At 36.8% G+C, this 19,341-nt stretch overlaps 1 protein-coding gene across 7 annotated transcripts in view; it reads right to left on the reverse strand.

The window, feature by feature from the left end:
• Nucleotides 1-18,972, reverse strand: part of FHIT (fragile histidine triad diadenosine triphosphatase) — a 620,021-nt gene extending 601,049 nt beyond the window's left edge. Inside the window, exons 1-2 of one of the 7 annotated variants that reach the window (XM_042799725.1) lie at nt 18,858-18,972; nt 9,264-9,301 (exon numbers count right to left, since the gene is read on the reverse strand). In XM_042799725.1, coding sequence (XP_042655659.1) covers nt 9,264-9,301; nt 18,858-18,878 — 59 coding nt within the window. In that variant the 5' untranslated portion in view covers nt 18,879-18,972. Of the gene's footprint in view, nt 1-9,226; nt 9,302-18,857 lie in introns of all 7 variants that reach the window. The other 6 variants (XM_042799729.1, XM_042799727.1, XM_042799726.1 and 3 more) reach the window with 6 other exon arrangements.
• Nucleotides 18,973-19,341: the final 369 nt, after the last annotated feature.

Raw genomic sequence — 19,341 nt, forward strand, 5'->3', positions numbered from 1 at the left:
TGTGTTGAGATTAGGGCAAAATTTGGTCTAGCATACAAAATTTTACCTGCACTATTTTGGGAAAATTCAATAAAATCTCCATAAAAGTTTGAACATTTTAAATGTTAAGAAAGTGCTCACAATGAAAACAGAGATGACTGTCACTGCCCTACTGAACTACAAAACTGTTCTTAGTATTGGAACTTAAATACACAACTGCAGGCTTTACATCTTTTTTTTCAGATAAGGTAACTGCAAGCCACCTTTGGAAATTAACTGTGTAATCCAAAACCCTCCATCTGGTTGCTGGACATTTTTTTTTTTTCTTTTAACCACAAACCTTTTAATTATTAAATGTGGCTTACATTTGCATATTTGAAAATATTTTTTTTTATTCACTATGTTTCTAGCATTTCATTTCACTCTGTTACCAGGGGTGTGAGCAGGTTGCTGACAATGCTGATAGGCAGACAGCAGAGAGAAGTACTCTCTCCACATTTCATTCAGATAATAGAAATCTGCAAGCTACTCAGTGTGACAGATGAGCTATGTGAGCTAAAGCAACTTGTTCCGCTTGTCAGCCTCCAAGAGTCTACAGCAGCAAGATACAATTTCAGTGACACCACGATCGCAGAACTGGGTCAAACATACGGTCACTTTAAAACAGGATGTCAATCGTTCTTTCTACTTGAGGAATTTGACTCGGTGACACTAAAAGCTGTTAGATACCATTAGCTTTATATCTAGGTTCAAAACGAAACTGTTACTTTGACAGTATTTGAAGAATCCTCCTGCGAGCCCTACATTGCCATTAAAGTTTGCAGGAATCACAAACTGTCAAGTAATGTCACTACTGCCCATAGGGATTGGGTACTTTACGACAAGAACACTTTCCTGTGTTGCACCAGGGGACCTGAGCCTTTGGAGTAATACTTCCATTATGACCTTTGTGGATCAAAATCCTCACAGAATTTTAAAGAAGAAAGATTATACAGATATGTAAATTTTTTTTAATTGCAGAAATAAAAATAAAAGATACCTTAACTCATGCCTAGACCTATTATTTTGTCTAAATCATCATCTCGTACAGGAATTACTTTTTCATTATATTTTAGTGGAATATAAGAATTACTAATTGAATGATAGTAGACATTTAAAGAGAACTGAAGAATAAAATTTAATAATCTGTTCCAATTATTTCCCTAAATCGTGGAAGACTCACTTGCATTATACTGTGATAATACATCACATACCCCATGCAATAAAACTAGCATGCACAGTTCAAAAGTCAAGTAACTGTGGTATACACATCATGCTACATGGTGAATCATTTGGAAAAGCAGATATTGAGATGAAGATAGTTGTGATCTTACTCTGACATTTGATCATCAGAATCTTTATTAAATGACATACAAGACTATTTTCTTTAACAGAATTACACCATGTATGTTTCAGTACAGGTAACTTTTTTTCCAAAAGCACTAGAAATTTAGAAGGAAACAGCATAAGTCCAAAACATCCAAAAGTCATTTCCTTCTCAATATTTCACCAATTTGTGTTGGCAGTCTGATTTGAGCTCAAATCATGGTCTCTGGCCAAGCTCAAATTCCCAGCCTATTAGATACCACAGTTGAACTTCTACACATCATATTCAAAACATTTTAGGTATTTCAGGTTTTGATGTATATATTTTTCTCTTCTCTTTACATTATGTAGTTGCCCTTCTGGTTCAACATTATTTTCAGGAAAAATATTTTCAAGAAAAGCTTCTGATGGAGCTGTTCGGTTAAGATTTGTATTTTTCTGCAGTTAAAAACTTATATAATTCTTAAAAATAATTGTTGTTTACTTGCTTTGATTTTTAAATGTCTTTGATCTCATTCATTAATATTCATTAGTCTTCTGATGTTGGACTAATGAGAATCTTATGCATTTATGAGAAGCTATTTAAACAATATTATCAGATTTTTTTCTGATTTATTTTTTTCACTAACACTGATAATACTGCATTCTTTGTGTGCTCCAGCTTTTTCTTCGAACTTCCTGAAAACATAGTCTACATACTCCAAAATGAAGAACTCAGCAGATGTGTTACTAATTCAGTCAATTATGCGCACAGAACCCAAAATGGATAACAGCATAAACACATAATACATATGAACAGAATGAATAATGTTCATACTCAGCATCATTTACTTCCGTGTTTTACATACATTATTTATGTTTATGATGGAACATCTCTCAAGCAAAAAAGAAAGAATACAGCCACAACTTATCAGCTTCAAGAATTTACAGGCACAAAAGCAGCAGTGTTGTTGCCATAAGACAATACCACTGATATTTCATACCTCAGGTGCACATACAACAGCATGCATAAACAGCTAGTCACTTGTATCCTTTGCATTTAAGAAAACATTACTTGTTTTCATATTTAGTTTCCACTGTTTACAGTACATATCCACAAGAAGTTGAAAGTAAGAGTGTCCCAGCATATGCTGCACAACATACCTGCAGTACATACACTGCGTAAATTAGAAGGGCCCGGGGGAACCAGTATGAGCTTACAGGCTGAGACAATCCATCAGAACATGCCAACAGTTTCAGGTTAAACATCCACTGCTCATTAACCCTTCTACACTGTGAAGAGTTTTGCTATTACCCCATTCAAAATGCTGATTAACACTAGAAGTAACTTAGGCAAAGCAGTCCTACCCTACTACATCTATGTGCATGCAAAGATAATTAAAATATGCAGTAACCTTCACAGAAATATTGCAACTTCAGAAATAAACATTTATGAAGTCAGCTCCAGCAACTCTTACTTCTACAAAGTCTTTCCCTGAAATATCATTTTGGTTGAAAAAATGACTTGGCATAAACCTCAATGCTTATCAAGTCCATGTCACACATTCACACTTGCTTCACTGACATCTGGATTTATCCTCAACTTGTCTAGTAATACCAGTTGACTACTGTGTCTATTACAGTTCTTACATTCTGGGCTTTCACTGCTATCTCAAACTTAAAGATCAAAACCAATATATTAAACTATATTATTATTATTATTATTATTATTATTATTATTATTATTATTATTATTATTATTATTATTATTATTATTATTATTGTTATTATTGTTATTATTATTATTATTAGATAAAGCTACACCAATTTAGAATGCTCTAATGCATGGTTTCATCTAGAATGGCTGTTGGTCTAGTCTCAGTATCAAATAATAACAAAACAGTTAAAAGGACTAAGTATCCCTAATTCTAGGACTCCCAGTGAATGTCACAGGACGCTTAGTACCCAATAGCACTGGAATCCACCAACAAATCCAAACATTTCAAAAGAGTTGTATTATGTATATCAAAGTTTAAAAGATCTTAACTGGTACCAATGTTTGATTATCTGTAAAGCTGTGAATATTAATATGAATTTGGTTCTACATTACAGTACAATTATGGGGAAAAAAAAAAAAAAAAAAAAACAAACAAGGAATTAATCTTAGAAGCTTTAAGTAGTATACAAGGTATTTATATAAGCCAGATGCTGTGGATAATCATCCATTTCTAATTCTGATTATGTGCAACATCAGGCCTTGTATATCACCCTCAAAGATAAGTATTATTAATCTTCCTCTGAAGAACATTTTCTCACCTCACCTTTTCTCCCTTTCTATTCCTGTCTTTCCACATGAACTAACATAAATCTACATTTAGATACTGATACTCAGTCTTTAATTCTGATACTCAAACTCACCACTTGGAGAGGTGTCACTGTAGCATATATCAAATTGAGATTTTATCCCAGCTAACCGATTCTTTTAAAAACAAGTCATACATCAAAATTAACATGACATGAAAAGTGTTAATGTCACAATACTAAAGCCAGGTTTTTTTCCTGATACCTGTGGAAGTGAAAAACAGGATAAAATTTTATTTACTAGAAACTGTTCCAAGCAAATCAGATACAGTAGTCTTGCATATTTTATGTTATAAAACACATTCTAAGTTGTATTTCAAATATCCTAAACTTCCCAAATTTTTTTCAGCTTTGTTAAATCACAATGTCAAAGCCTAACAGCTACTGCTTCACTTGCACCACTGGGAAGGATAAGTCTCACAACAGGTATAAAACACTAGAGCCATTCAGTGGACTGGGATTCAAACAGCAAAACTGAGGAAAAGCTGATATCACAGAAATCTTTCTCATTGAAGACACTTAGGTAAAGAGTAAACTCAGTTCCTACCACTAATAATGAATCTGTGAAGGGAAGCTTACAAATTATACTAATTAATAAGAAGCAGGCAAGAAAAGTAAGAGCCTCAAGGCAGTAGCAGCATCTTGGCAAAACTCACACAAGCAAATGCACTATTGGTCTAGACCTCACCATCCTCTGTGTCTTTTAAAGTACATATACCCAGCAGTCAACTGTTTGTAGTATGAAATTAGAGTCAACCTGACTGGCCAAATACCCAAGTTACTAAAGCAATTCTTTAAAGTTAAAAGAAATCTGTGTGACCAACCTGTTGCCATTAATATCCAAGCTTGGTTACACCCACACAAACTGAAGCAACTGCAGATTACACTAAATTAATCTTTGACAAGGAAGATTAGTGCTCTGCTTAGAAAGATACCTATTACTTACTACCAAAAGAGCCGCAACTTCCTAGATACCTTTGAAAAGGTACTCATGTTTTAGTGAAAAGTCATCATCATTGTTTTGAACATGTCTTTACTGCTATTAGTTATCATTAAAGGAGTTAACAAAAATATATCTACTATTCTACAGACAGAACTACAACTTAATGGGATTTACGTAACATCCTTTTTTAGGACAAAAAATGGGCACCTTACATATGCCTTTTCTTTTATATTTAATAGAAGCCCATTTACTTATTCGTTGTCATTGGTTCTGTGTCTGAAAACTGCAATTAGTTATGCTTCATTGACACACATATGTATCCTTTTGTGATTACATTATTCAACCTGAACATCAACAAGCAGGACTTGCACCACTAAGGAATTGCACCACCACCCCTATTTTATTAAACCATTTGTGGCAAGAGACAGTTAAATACTGTGTATCATTTGAATACATTATTCTAGCTAGGAAAACATTAGTCTGACACATGAACGAAACAATCCAAGAGACCAAAAAATTTTTAAGAACACAAAAAATATTAAAAAATAAAATGCATTACTAATACTGTTTTGTTTTCACACGGAACTCATAGTTACAAGTGAGCTTCACTAGAAAAATAAAACTGACAACAAAAAAACAAAACAACAATGGAAAACAATTTTCATTAGTTCAAATGAAACCAAGGGCTACCAGCAGTAAAAACCTAACTTCTTTAAATTTCAAAATGAATCTCCTCTCCTGACCTTTATAGAGCTCAAGATGCATACGTACACAGAATAAACAAAATAATTTGAAAGCAAATTCACTGAGTGCGCCTGACCTTTGAAACAGCACAGATAATTTTAATCAGATTTGCACAATGTTACTCTGCCTCAGTTTTCATGTAGCAACACAAAGATGACAAAACTACTTAAGGAAAAGGAAAAAAAAGACAACATTTTAGCAAAGTAAAAGCATCTTTAGTTTTTTTGTTTTGTTTTGTTTTGTTTTTTTTTCCAAATAGCCAACAGCCCTAAGAGTCTCAGGTTCAGGAAAGATTCTTCTGAAATTCTACTCCCTCAGCGTTCAGCTAAACTTGCACCCTAGAGAAAAAAGCCCTTTTTACCATGTTATGCAAGTTTCTGTCATTTAACTTGAAGAGCTGACACCTCAAAGAAAAAATTACACATACATTTTTAAAGTTGGGTTGTGTAGGAGCGGTCAGTAGTTGCCTCTTTAATTACCTAGCATACAGTAGGCTTCTTAAAGCTTCTCAGTGATGCTGATTATCTTATATGTTCAGAGATAATGTGTAAAAAAAAAATTTTTTTAAAAAATCAAGATTTGCAACATAAATAACATGACAAACAGTGCTGACTAGTAAAAATCTCTAGTTACAAAGAATAGTTCTCAGAACTATACACAAATTAGCCTTAGTTGAAACAAGCCTAGCAATACGATCCATTCTGGAAGTACAGATGTTACAACAAGAGTTATAAACAATTTATCAGACACCAAAGCTAACCCTTGCTTGTAACTCTTGGAAAAAAACAAAAACAAAAACAAAACAAAACAAAACAAAAAAAAAAAAAAACCAACCAAACAAACAAAAAACTTATACTTTATGCAAGCTCTGTAACAGCTTACTGCAAGTAGTTGTATTACTTATGCCTGATGAATTGAGAAGAATTAACATGGAGAGCTGAAAACTCTGTTTAGATTCCGAACATCCAAACTCCATCAGATTAGACCTTCCACACTGACAGTGACAACTGGGTTCTGCCCAAGCTGGAAAACAGCATGAGAGTAAAATACAACTAAACAAAGACACTTTTAAAATGCTGAAGTTTGCCTTTGGTACTTTTGAGTAAAGAACAACAGTGACTAGAACAGAGGTCCTCATTAGTTCAGTATTTACCCAAGTCTAAACTCTGTTTGAGGCATGCAATAGGACAATATAGCTTTCTCAAATAATAGGCTTAAATCTAACAGCACTAGTTGAAATTACTCTAGCCCAGCTGGTTTTTAAGCTTGACTTCTTAGCATTTACAGGGAAATACTCAGTTCAACAAACCACTTTGGTATTAGAACAGACCGAAAGGAAGTGCAAAGTAAATATTGTTAATGACATGAACTTGTAACTATGCACAACTCAAATGAATTTTATACATTGGCCATTTCCCTGTAGAACCACCACTATCCTTTTAATATCTCTGAGAAACAAAATGAGCCAAATGTATTTATAAAGACAGAATTTGGTCACCTTATTCACACTCAGATCACTAAGAGCAAATATTATAACACTTGACATAGCCTCTGAGACAATAAGCAACAGAACAGAGTTTATAAATCATTTGAAAACAAGCATTGCTGAGAGTCAACACATGTTAAGGTGAGATCATGAACAAGATGGCTCTCCTGAACAGCAACAGACTATTCCTGTGTCACTGATTCATTATCTGAATTTGCTGTAGGCCAGCCAACCATTTTGATTATGGTAACAATCACACTCCTCTTCTGACAGACTGTTTTGGTCTTTTTCTCTCTCCTTTGCTCACAGTGGATTTTATCCTAGAGCTTGTCTTCTGCCACACCTATCTGATATCCTCATCTTTTCCTAATAAGGAGTTTCACTTATTCAGCTTATCAGGAAGGCTGATAAAGGATCTGATCACTGTGTACAGACACTTACACAATCTGACAACATAAAGCATTCTGACCTTGCAAACAGTCATATAGGACTAGCACCTGGAAATGAACATTAGAGAACCTGAAACTTGAGTAAGACCCAATTTCCAGACACTGAAAGTAATTTAAAATGAGCTAAAAAAAAAAAAAAAAAGTAAATAAGTATTGAAGTAATTTATGACTATGCTATTGCATTACAGTTTATTAACATGAGATGGAAGTTATCACTCTGCTGTAAGGCAAATTCCAGTTTTGCTTGAGGAATGAGAAGGAAGCCTATATGTACCACTAATTACTACAGTTTCCACTTAGGAAAGCTCCAATATATGGAATGCTCATGAGTCTAGTAGAAAAAAAAAAAAAAAATTAGTTCAATCACTCACATGATTAATAGAAAAAGAATGTTCCTATGAAAAGATGTGAAGAGATGCAATGCTCTGTTGAACTGCACTTTCAGGAAAAGCTCCTGCAGACAAAACCTGTTCTTTTTTCAAGACTTTTGGGTTTTTTTTAATAAACAAACTTAGAAAAAAAATAGAGAGAAGAAACCCCAACCTTGATCTGATTATTAGTTAAAATTGATTTTCTTTTTTTTCAACTACAGCTTTCAAGATTTTTTTTCTTAGCATCCTTAAAAATCAAAATGGACAATTATGTTTCATTGCTTTCAATAGGAAACAACACTAACAGCAACATCTGTTAAGTGGCAGCGTCTTGCTTAACCGGGGCAGGGGGAGACAAGGCTTCATTGTAGTCATTTACCCTAATTTAACTTCATCATAAACTCTCCTAAACTGTCAGGCAAAGCTTAAAGGAAGAAGTTTCTCGTAGGAACACCAAATATTTATAGTCACATGTATTTCAAGCAGTAGGCTCTGAGGTAGTGTTTATCTTGAATTTTTAATTCAATATATACTGTGCTGACTGTAAGGGCATATAGGAAAAAAATATTCAGAAAGTATATCCAAGAAAAATTCCATTGATCCACTAACAGTGTAAGCTAATGATCTACCCATGGTCTATTTCACTAGTTAGATTTAGAAGACAGAAATTATATGACCCTTTTATAATACACACTAATAAAATATATTTTTATGCTGAACTTCTGTACAATATTTTTATGACAATACTTCTCTACATAGTAATGAAAATCAGCTGCTGATCCATTACAACATGGCCACACCCCAGTTTGATGATAATACTGAATAAATCCAGTTTTTATGCAGGGCCTGTATGGATGAAAGTCTGTAAATAATACCTCCAAAGAAATGACAGCATCCAGTTTATCTCTAAAAATGACTGTAAACATCCTACTGCCATTAAGATCTAAGAAGCAGCAGCCATCTTTCAACAAAGAACTCCCACAACAGATGAATGATTATGTTGCATCACAAACTGGTTTAAGTGAACCTGTTGAATTTAAGGAAACATTTGCAAAGATACATCTGGCACGAAAGGGCTGTTTAGAAATTGTTCCTTTTCACGTCAGTTGGGACAACACACGAACAAAGCAGTGCTTCGTCTAGGATGATGCACTCTTACTTATCCCATGTTTCCAAGTGCAATTTTCTCAGTGGTAAGGCTAGTAATTCTTCCACCTAAAGCAACTCCCACTTCTCTCTCCAGATCTTGCATAAACCCATGTGAGCAACTGCCTGTATGCCATACAATGAATTGGAACAATGAACTTTTCAAACTTGTCAAGGTTGAAAACAACCCATTTTTGTATAGTCAATTTGCTCAGGTGTCTCCACTGGTCTGACTCACCACAGGATCCAAGAAACAGCTGTGTCAGGATAACAAATGCATTACACATAGGAAAGGAAAACAGCAGCTGAGATGGAGTTGCTTGATCTGGAATTCCTTTAGCTACTTATGCTATTAAAAAAAAAATAAAATCAAGGAATTAAAGCTTCTGTTGACAAATCTTACTTTTTGTAGTGGTTGAATCTCGTATGACAAATCTTACTTTTTGTAGTGGTTGAATCTCGTAAGACTGACTCTGTCCTAAAAAAAAAAAAAAAAAAAAAAAAAAAAGGCAGTAGTGCTTATGCTGTTACTTAGCAGGCAGTTTAGAAACTGGGTTTTTGGGTTTTTAAAAATCACATCTCACTTAAATGATTACACAAGTATTTCTAGACAGACCCCTGCATCCAGACTCAAGCACTAGCTCAGTCTTTCCTGCACTGGCATAGCAAGAATTTTGTCTTAGAAGTACAGGTGTAGTTCATTTCCATTATCAAAGTATCTTTCCCACCCTTGACTTTCACCATTTCTGCATGGACTCAATCCATGCTAGCACAACTTCTAAACTGACAGTCACTTCGATCATGATTATGGCTATATCCTTCTAGATGCTAGTACCATAGCAGCAACACATTTGGTCAGGCAACAGCAGTCTCAGCAACATATTCTTATAAATTGGATGATTAAAATGTGATTTCAAACTCTGGTGCCTAAAGGAAAAGGATATAGTATCATCTGATCACCATCAGCCCCAAAGTATCAAAGTTCCCATCATATGTTTTCATAAGGTAGATTAGTACAAAAATATTTGTGAATTAACAGCTCTATAATAGGTAGTTTCTTACAACATTGGAAAATATAATTGGTACTTGCATCATATTAAGGAAAACTGTTGTGGTTTAGGCCTGATTGGCAGCCAACCACAATGCAGCAGCTCTCTCTCCCTTCCCCTCCAACAATGAGAAGGGACAGAGAGCCAGGCTTGGGGTTCAAGATAGGACTGGGATGGGGAAAAATCCCCCTTTTATGATCACGAGCAAAAGGCAGACTTGTTAGGGGAAGAAAAAAAAGAACATACATTTATTACAGACACTAACAACACATAACAGAGTAAGACAGTGAGAAGCATTGCCACATCTTGAGAACACCTTCCCCCCACCCCTCCCTTCTTCCCGGGCTCAGCTCTGCTAGGGGAGTGTCCGAAACTTGTTCCTCCTGCTCCATCGTGGTCCCCCTCTCACAGGAGACAGTCCTCCACAAACTTTCTCCGACTTGAATTCCCCCCATGGGCCGCAGCGTTCCCCACACTGCTCCGTCATGGGTCACTAACTTCCTCCGACTGGATTCCCTCCCACGGCTGCAGCCCTTCCCGAGCTGCTCCGGCGTGGGACTCCCCCGCATGCTGCAATCCTCCCAGAGCTGAATTACAGCAGCGGGGCTGCCTTTTCCCATGAGATCCCGGCCTTCTTCAGGCACAGAACCTTGATCATCCGAGCAGGAACAACAGGCCGTAAATCAATGTCTGCTCCACCATAGACCTTCATGGGTGGCGGGGGGGGGCCACCCTGCCGTCTCACCACAGGATACAGGGGGGTCTCTGCTCCGGCACACCTCCCCCCTCCTTCCTTCCTCCGTTCCTCCACTGACCTTGGTGTTCAGGCAGCTGCATCAACTCCTCCTCACAAGTCCGACTGCCCGTCACCACGTCCCTTCTTAAATACGTTATGGCAGAGGCGCAGCCAATTGGCTCAATTTCCCAAACAGAAGTGGAGCTGATGGAGCTTCGAGAAGCTTCTCACAGGGGGCCGCCCCGATAGCCCCCTCCCCTGCCACCAAAAAACTCCACCACTCACTCAACCCAGGACAGTACCTCAAAAACTAACATTATACTAGAACAATACAGGAAAAAACAGCTGCCAAACACAGAATAAAACCTCTTTCTACTTTGATATTTTCTTTTCAAATTTGAAAGCACTTGTCCACATCTTTAGGCACACAAGGACTTTAAAAATACTTGTTTTCCTAAGAAAGCCCTTTTCATTTATTTTACTACTCCCATAAAAATATCTGTATTAAAATGCACTACTTTGTCTAACATCAGAGTACCTCAAATTGTATCCTGAGTTCAAAATAAAAACACAGTAAGATTATTTCCAGAGTTGCATAAACATCCCAACCACCACTATCTATTTCCTGGTTTATATCCTGTACCTAGTATCCTCTTATGTAACAGCCCCACAAACTAATCCTGATTTTTGATACAAAGTTACAGACCAGTAACTGCTTAATATCACACACTGAGAATTGCTGATGTCCAACTGCCAAGATTACTCTTTCGTCTCCAGTTCAGTACTTAGAACAATTTACGATAAATAAATTTACAATAATTTATTATATAAATAATAGGTTTAATAATATCTATTATATAAATAATAGTCAGAGTTTTTAATAGGCAAATGACTACTCTTACACAAGGCTGTAATAGAACCAAAAATATTAGTTGGTAATCTGCATGCAGCAACATGCAAACAGGCACAATAATTTGACAAACAAGATTTCACAAAACAATAACATCTCTGTAGCTTCATGATAATTAAAACACAACTTCCATGCACAGTAATGGAGGCTGAAGTCCAGGGTCATAAAATTTTCTATTGAAATACTGTGTAGACTATTCACTCTTCATTTGAGATGTGTTTGTCTATTTTGTTTTTTCCATAAATATGTGAACCTAATCATATTTTAAACAAGACTACACATTTTCCTCAGCAAAATATCTGCCTCACTAAAAATATGACTGAAGAAATTTATAAACCTTAGATTTAGGCAAGCTGCCTTCTGTCTTTCCCTCATCTTTTTCTAAAATTGAATGTTTTAAAGCCAAATTTGACCTAAAAACTTCTGTGTAATGAATAAAATTCTATTCTGAACTAGCATTCATCACAACTATATAATTCTTAAATATTTAATAACACAACATGCACTAAAAAGAGACTGAAAGCCTGAAATCATTAGGAGATGTCCCAGCACAAGAAATTAAAAGGAGACATACATTTCTCTGCAAGTATAGTTTTGAAGTCCTTTCACATAGGAATCTAAAGACTGTCAGCTCGGTTGCTCTGCTACTGTATATTAAGTAAGCATGTAATGAAGCTACTGGTTTTGATTCATTGAGATGCCAAAGATCATGGGTAAAGTATATAAAATTAATGTTGGGGGGTTTTTGGGGTTTTGTGGGCTTTTCTGGTTTTGTTTGGGGTTTTTTTGGGTTTTGGTTTTTTTTTTTTTTTTTTTTTTGAAGTGGAATATGAAGAAGGTGGTAAGAATCAGGTTCAGCATCTAAGAAAACAAAATACTGATGACAACAACAAAAACATAAAATCCAACACCACTTCATTTTAGTGATCATTTAAAGAAATAATAACAAATAAGTGCCATTTAAAGCTGTTTCCAAATCCGAACACACTATGAAATACCTTACTTCCTATCAAATCAGGGAATCATGATGTTGTTTTCATTAACAGAGTACTAATTCCCAGTCTGAATACAAGCTAAATGAACATTTAAGCCTTGTATGTTACCTAGCACTAACGTACCTTCACTACCTTAGTTCGCAGTTAAGACTTGTACATGAATCCAGCAAAACAGTTTAGAAGATACTTAATTTTCAGTATTTGCATAATACCATTGAGCAGAACAAATAATATGCGTACTTAGTGCCAAATGTCAGCACTATGCCAATTTAAAGCCTTATTCTCTAACGTTTCAGAAACAATTTTGAAAACAAATTAAATGACATACGTAAACTACTCCAACAAGTCAGTGTGCAGTGACTACTAAACAACAGAATACCTTCCAAGGCCAATACCTACCAGACACATGAGTTTTTTAGCAACTTAAGACCTTGCTAAATCTGTGCAAATGCTAATGCTAAAAAGCATTTATGTTCAGAAGAATTAAGATAAATATTTTTGACTACTCATGCACTAAGCCACAGCACTGTTTTGATAAAGTAACAGGCATCACTGCAGTGCCAAAACAGAAAAATCTGTATTTTGGAGTATCTAGAAATGTGAGGCTGATGAATGTAGTTGCTGAATTGGTTGTATCACATTGCAAATCTGATGAGCTATACTGGGAATATTCAGTATTGCAGTGAAAACTGATGAGAGGAAAAGGACACATTCTGATTAAAATCAAAAGGTTTATCTACATCTCACAACTAGAACATTTTTTTTAAAAGCCCATAGGTTAAAAATAGCTCTTTTACTAAGGCCTATTTACATTTTTTAAGTTTTGTACTAGAATAAACACACCATTTCTAAAAAGGATAGGCCTTTAGAAGCACTATATTACTTTGAATATTTCTACTGTAATTTGAAGTGTTTGGGAATGAGGGTTTGTTTTTGAAGAACCTCTCTACCATCCAAGGATACTATTGTTTCCCATGGCACAAAGGAATGTAGCCCTTTATCCCCAAAGGAAATACAGTACACAGCATTTTTTTTAATATAGGAAAACCAGATATGAGCTATCAACAATCTACCTTGAATTCATTAAATCATCACCTTGCTAAACATGACCTGACCGAAGTCTACATTTTGCCCATCTATTCACTATTGACCATTAAAGTATGCCTGATCTTTCCAAGTTTCTTCTAAGAAGACACAGAAAGCAAAAACTACCAGGGGCTTCTGGCCATGATAACATATTTGATTTTCAACAAATATCAATGCCTGACTCTGCTACAGAGTTACATCTTGATAATTATTTTAAGTGACGCCTACATGTTTCCTTTTGTCTTTTTTTTTTTTTTTAATTTGAAAGGACTGTGTTTTTCTGTGAAATTTTACTAAACCCCAAGGGACCAAAAAAAAAATCCTACCAAATGCATTACTGTTCAAAAGCTTTCACTTACATGAAGACAAACCAGTATTCTGAATCTTTACAACACAATCACCACTTATACGCTGTGTACGTATAAAGAAAAAATAAGCTGTATACTAGGGAGTCCTTCCAGAAGCATGGCACTAGGGCCAACAGACATACATCACTATTTATGCAGGTACTCGTACTCCCAAGCTCCTCTTTTTTTACAGGAGTCAGTGCTCCAATTTACTTTTACCTTAAGTATTTTAAAATACACATTCTATACTCCTTGATCTTCATTACAAGTACTTGGAAGGAGAAGATCTCACTTGAAATGTACATTGAAACACTATCGTGCCTGTTTTCTGCTCCAAGGAAGATGAAACCTGGTAACTTAAACACAACAACTGGCAGAAATAAGCGGAAGTAATTTTGTAAGATCTGGAAAAGCAAGTAGGAGTGGAAAGGTCCAGTATTAGTAGCTGACTTTAGCAAGGACTGAGTGTCAACAAAGGAAAATTAAGTTCAAAAATACCGTTAGCTGTTTTATCTATTCATTATGAAAACTTGGTTTTTTTGAACTCTACTTGGTATGTGACACCACCCTATATATAAGAAGTAAGACAGGAGGGAAAAAAAAATTGTAATTACTGCAGTAAAAAGGAGTCTGGTCAACAAAGTATTTCCTTAGAAATGTCAGTAACATATTGTCCACAATTATAATAATCTGATTACTGCAAGATGTGCCTGCAGAACTCTGTTTTCCTATATTTGAACAATTGCTATGCTGATCAAGCTCTTCTTCAACACCACCTCAAGCTAAAGTTTAACCAGACTAAGAATTAAGGATGACTCCTTAATGCTCCATTTGCTGATCAAAGCAAATTCTCTGCCTGAGTATAGATAATAATTCAATTAAAATGTAACTAATGAATCATCTGATTACTGTCACAATCCTTGAAATTCAGCACAATTATATCCACTTCTGGTGGAATATCACAATAATAGCACAAGATCAACATAACTAAAACTGAATATCTATGAAACAATTGATGAAGTTTGTAATGTTTATCTTCTGTACTTCACTTGGAGACAGGGGAAACAAGTAAAATAGAAAATAGACCTTCAACACATTGTGCTGTCTAGCTACAGGATTTCTCACATTAATGGTTTCAACTTTTGGGGGTGGGGTGGTATTTTTCAAAATAACAAAGCCTGATGCACTCAAAACCAGTCTTTTATTCGCTCTGTTACAACAAGCATCTACAAGAACCTAATATACCTGCTCCTCTCTGAAGGTAACCTCAGCCCTCCTGCTCTGATAAATCCCCTCGAGGGATTACATTCTGTTGAACCTCCATTTAGGGTCCTTTTATAGTACAGGATTCCTTCCCATAACCTAAGCACTTGTAGAGGAGTGCTATTTGTAAAAACAACTCTCTAAACTGTTCCTTGTAGGAATACAGTGAACATACTGTCTTGAAATTTAAGAGAGGGGAGGGGGAATTTGTCCTAATTAACGACTCCTGCAGAAGCTCTTTCAGCAGGTGAACCACTTTCAGGCTTTTGAGAGAATAAGCAAATTTTAATTGCATACTCACCAACAAGACTACATCAACACAGAAAGCTATGGGTTAGTCAAACAGGACTAGATCCAGTTTACAGATACAGCCAAAAAAAGCATTGGAATCAAGTTCAGCTAGTCCAAGTGTCATTTTTACTAACTAGTAAAGCTTTCTAAATCCTGAACATTATGAACCTGCTTCCCATACAACCCCATCTTATCCTTACTTTGTGTGCACATTATTATGCAAAGAAGTAACCACTTCACTATAAAAACTTACGAACAGAAGTGAAGGGCTTCAAATTCTGACACTGAGTATTTACCGTGGATATTCACAATTACCCTGCAGCTTTAGGGACAGTCTTACTTCCCTCATGTAGACTCAACCACCCTAAGGAACCCAGTAGTCATTTTATCACTAAACCAAACAAACCCAGATTCTGTTAGGCCCTTTAAAAAAAAAAAAAAAAAAAAATTACATACACATTTTAACATTTCACTTAGAAAACAAAAATTATAAACAAGGATGCACAAAGAATATATTGTGCCAAACATATCTGACAGTTTTATTTGATAAATTACTGTTGTAGTCAAGAAATACAAGAAGAATGAACATAATTTATTAAGACTGCCTTTAAAGCATCCAGTTTCCCCTGAGAGATTATGGAAATAACAAAGCAACAAAAACATCTAGCCCTGTAAGAGTAATTTAAATGTAAGCGTGAAGTATCTATAGCAAGGCAAACTGGACATTTAAGCTATTATTTTTTAAAAAAAAGGAGAAAACATGGATGATACTGGCCAACTTAAGTTCCACTTAAAAACAATTAATCTTAATGCACAAAATAAAACATTGCGTACATAGTACCAATTTATTTGGAAATAATCTACTTGCATTTCAGAATCATTCTAGTATTAGAATTTGAGCTATAGAAGTCAACAACAATTTTCTTGCAGACTTAATAGGTCAACATTTGGGCCACTGTAGTAAACATTACCCATTAGTCTGAAGCTGTTTGTATACACACTAATGACGTTCTATACACCAATCAGTTGACAAGGTTGGAAAGTGACAATATTTTTAACTTTTGCAGGAATAGACAGAATTATAAACACATAAAATTATATAAATAAACATAATTGACATAAAGCTGCAGACACTGGAGAAGAATGAGTGATGTATAAAACTGAGTAATTCTATTTACTGCAAATTCAGAAAAGGATTCATGTGACATGTCAAAATGTATATGAGAGGATTACACATTGTAACTGTAAAAAGGCAAACCCTATAAAGTATGTACACAGTTGTAATATGCAAAACAAGTGGATAATCTTGTGCTCAACGTTAAGTTATATGAGTTACCCAAGGCATTGTTTCCAATATCATCTCTATATCCTCCAGTTTTCCCAACATGTAAAAATACCAACTTGGTCCCTAGTAAAGTCAATGTAAACTGCTAACATACAACTCAAATGCTGTCAGACTAAAATATTTTACTATTACTACAGCCTTACTTTAACACAGTCTTCTTTCTCATCGCATTCAGAGACTGAGACATAAACCATAACAAAGGTAACAAAATTGTAACAAACTGAACACAAACATCTGAAAAATTGACTCAACTAAAAATCCTGTTTAATAAATAAGTAAATGAAATCAAGCAAGCTCCCCAGTTTTCACATATTGCTGTCTTAGTTCTTGTAAATTTTCTCAAGACTATAATACCAATTAAATTAGTATTATTACTAACAGCACGTTTTGAAGAGATTTAATTAGAACTTGAATCAGAAGTGCTACACTTGGACAAGTAACAGCTCATGTTGAATGAAACTGGCAACATTTGTGCCCAAACATCTTTCAAGGGGGAAAAAAAAACAAACAAAAAACAACCACCTGAAAGAAATATAACTAAAGGTTTTATAGTAAGTGGAGGAATTGGCAAATGAATTCAATCCAGCTTTTACCAGCACTCAATGCCTAACACTCACAGAAAAAAAAACAGTGTGCGTGTGCAGAATTTCTTTTCAACATGCAGAATGTAACTTTTAAAGATAGGAATGGTACTCTGCTGTCATTTAGAGATTTAAAACTACTCAAAATATCTAAAAATGCATTTGAGGGGAAATATGAAAGCAGGATATGAAATTAGGGGGCCTACTATTTATTGGAGATAAGAGACATCTTGCCCCGAGGAAAAAGGCAAAGTATTTAATGCCATTTTTCCATTAGACATTTCAGTGATTCAATTTAAAATTAAGTAGCCAAGATCTTAGCATAAGCTCAGGAATGTATTATTTGAATCACCAACATCTGAAAATTAATTACTCAGAAAACTGCTTACAGATGACATATTGTGTGCAATTACTCTTTGAACTGAACTTTGTATTTTCCTCTTTTTAAGAATGTTATAATTTAAGATTTTTAATTACATTAAACTCCACAAAAATTATTTAAGCCTTAGCTGCTTTTTGTCTCAAAGGCAACTTTCACCTGAACACCCCTGAACTCACATTTTTTCAGTTCTAGAACTAAGAACAAGGTGAGTACTAGTTGTGTTTCGTTTTTTTGGTTTTTTCAGTTCTCCATCTTGACTTTAGAGTGACTTATTATAAATCTGCAAAATTATTGTTTCTCAGACACATAGCATCGTTATGAAAACAAACCCACCTTTGTTATGTGTATTATCATATTGTCACCCAGTCTACCCACATTCATCTAAAATCCTTTGTAAACTGGTATAAGGGCATTAGACTGACCACTTGGACAAAGTGTGTAAAGCAGCTGAAATTATTAAGTGTTACTACCTCATACATAAATTCAAGTGATTGGCTGGTCTCTGTGATCCTAACATAGGCTGTTGCAATGACTGCTTTGGTTTTGTTGGGGCATAAAGATTAGCTAATTCGCTTTAATATGCTGCATCTCTGTTCCGAAAGCGGATTCGCCCACCTCTCCCTCTGACCATCGGGAGGCCAAGTGCAGGCAGGCTCGGCCGAGATGGGCAAAGGCCACGCCAGACATCCGGGATGCCACTTCCGCGCGGGCACGGCCGAACGCATCCCCCAAGCGAGGGGAGATGGCTAAGCGGCCCCAACAAGTAAAGCACCTAAACTAGCGCAGAACGCTCCCATAGCGCCTCTCCAATAGCCAGCCGGGAGGAAAAGGTGGAGACGGGGCCAGCGAGCCGCCCACAGCCCCGGCTGCCCGAGCGCAGCAGCCGCCGAGAGAACCCGGGGCGGCCGCTGCCTCAGGGAGCGCGCGGCAGCCACCAGCCCGCCCTGAGCGAAGGGCGGCGGCGCACAGCGCGACCCCCTCCTCGCTGGGAAACTCAGCGGCGCAACAAACGAGAGGGAGGGGAAAAAGAACACAAAATGGAGACTTACACTCCCCCTCCTAACACGCATGCGTGGTGCCGCCAGAGAGGGGCGGGGCGGGCCAGGCCAGCACTGGCCTGTGGCAGCCACGGGGCAAGGCAGGGTTCGCCACTTAAACAATGGCCGCCGGGGCGGCCGCTGGGCATGCGCGTCTTGCGCGCGCGCGGTGGCGGCAGAGGAGGAGGGGGAGTGTGGCGTTTCCGCCTGCCCCGCCCCGCGCGGCCGCTGAGCCTCAGGAGGCGAGCTGCTAACCCTCAGGAGGCGAGCTGCTAGCCCTCAGGAGGCGAGCTGCTAGCCCTCAGGAGGCGAGCTGCTAGCCCTCAGGAGGCGAGCTGCTAGCCCTCAGGAGGCGAGCTGCTAGCCCTCAGGAGGCGAGCTGCTAGCCCTCAGGAGGCGAGCTGCTAGCCCTCAGGAGGCGAGCTGCTAGCCCTCAGGAGGCGAGCTGCTAGCCCTCAGGAGGCGAGCTGCTAGCCCTCAGGAGGCGAGCTGCTAG

Source organism: Tyto alba, unplaced genomic scaffold (genome assembly GCF_018691265.1).
Source record: "Tyto alba isolate M040663 unplaced genomic scaffold, T.alba_DEE_v4.0 Super-Scaffold_3, whole genome shotgun sequence".
Classification (NCBI taxonomy): Eukaryota; Metazoa; Chordata; class Aves; order Strigiformes; family Tytonidae; genus Tyto; species Tyto alba.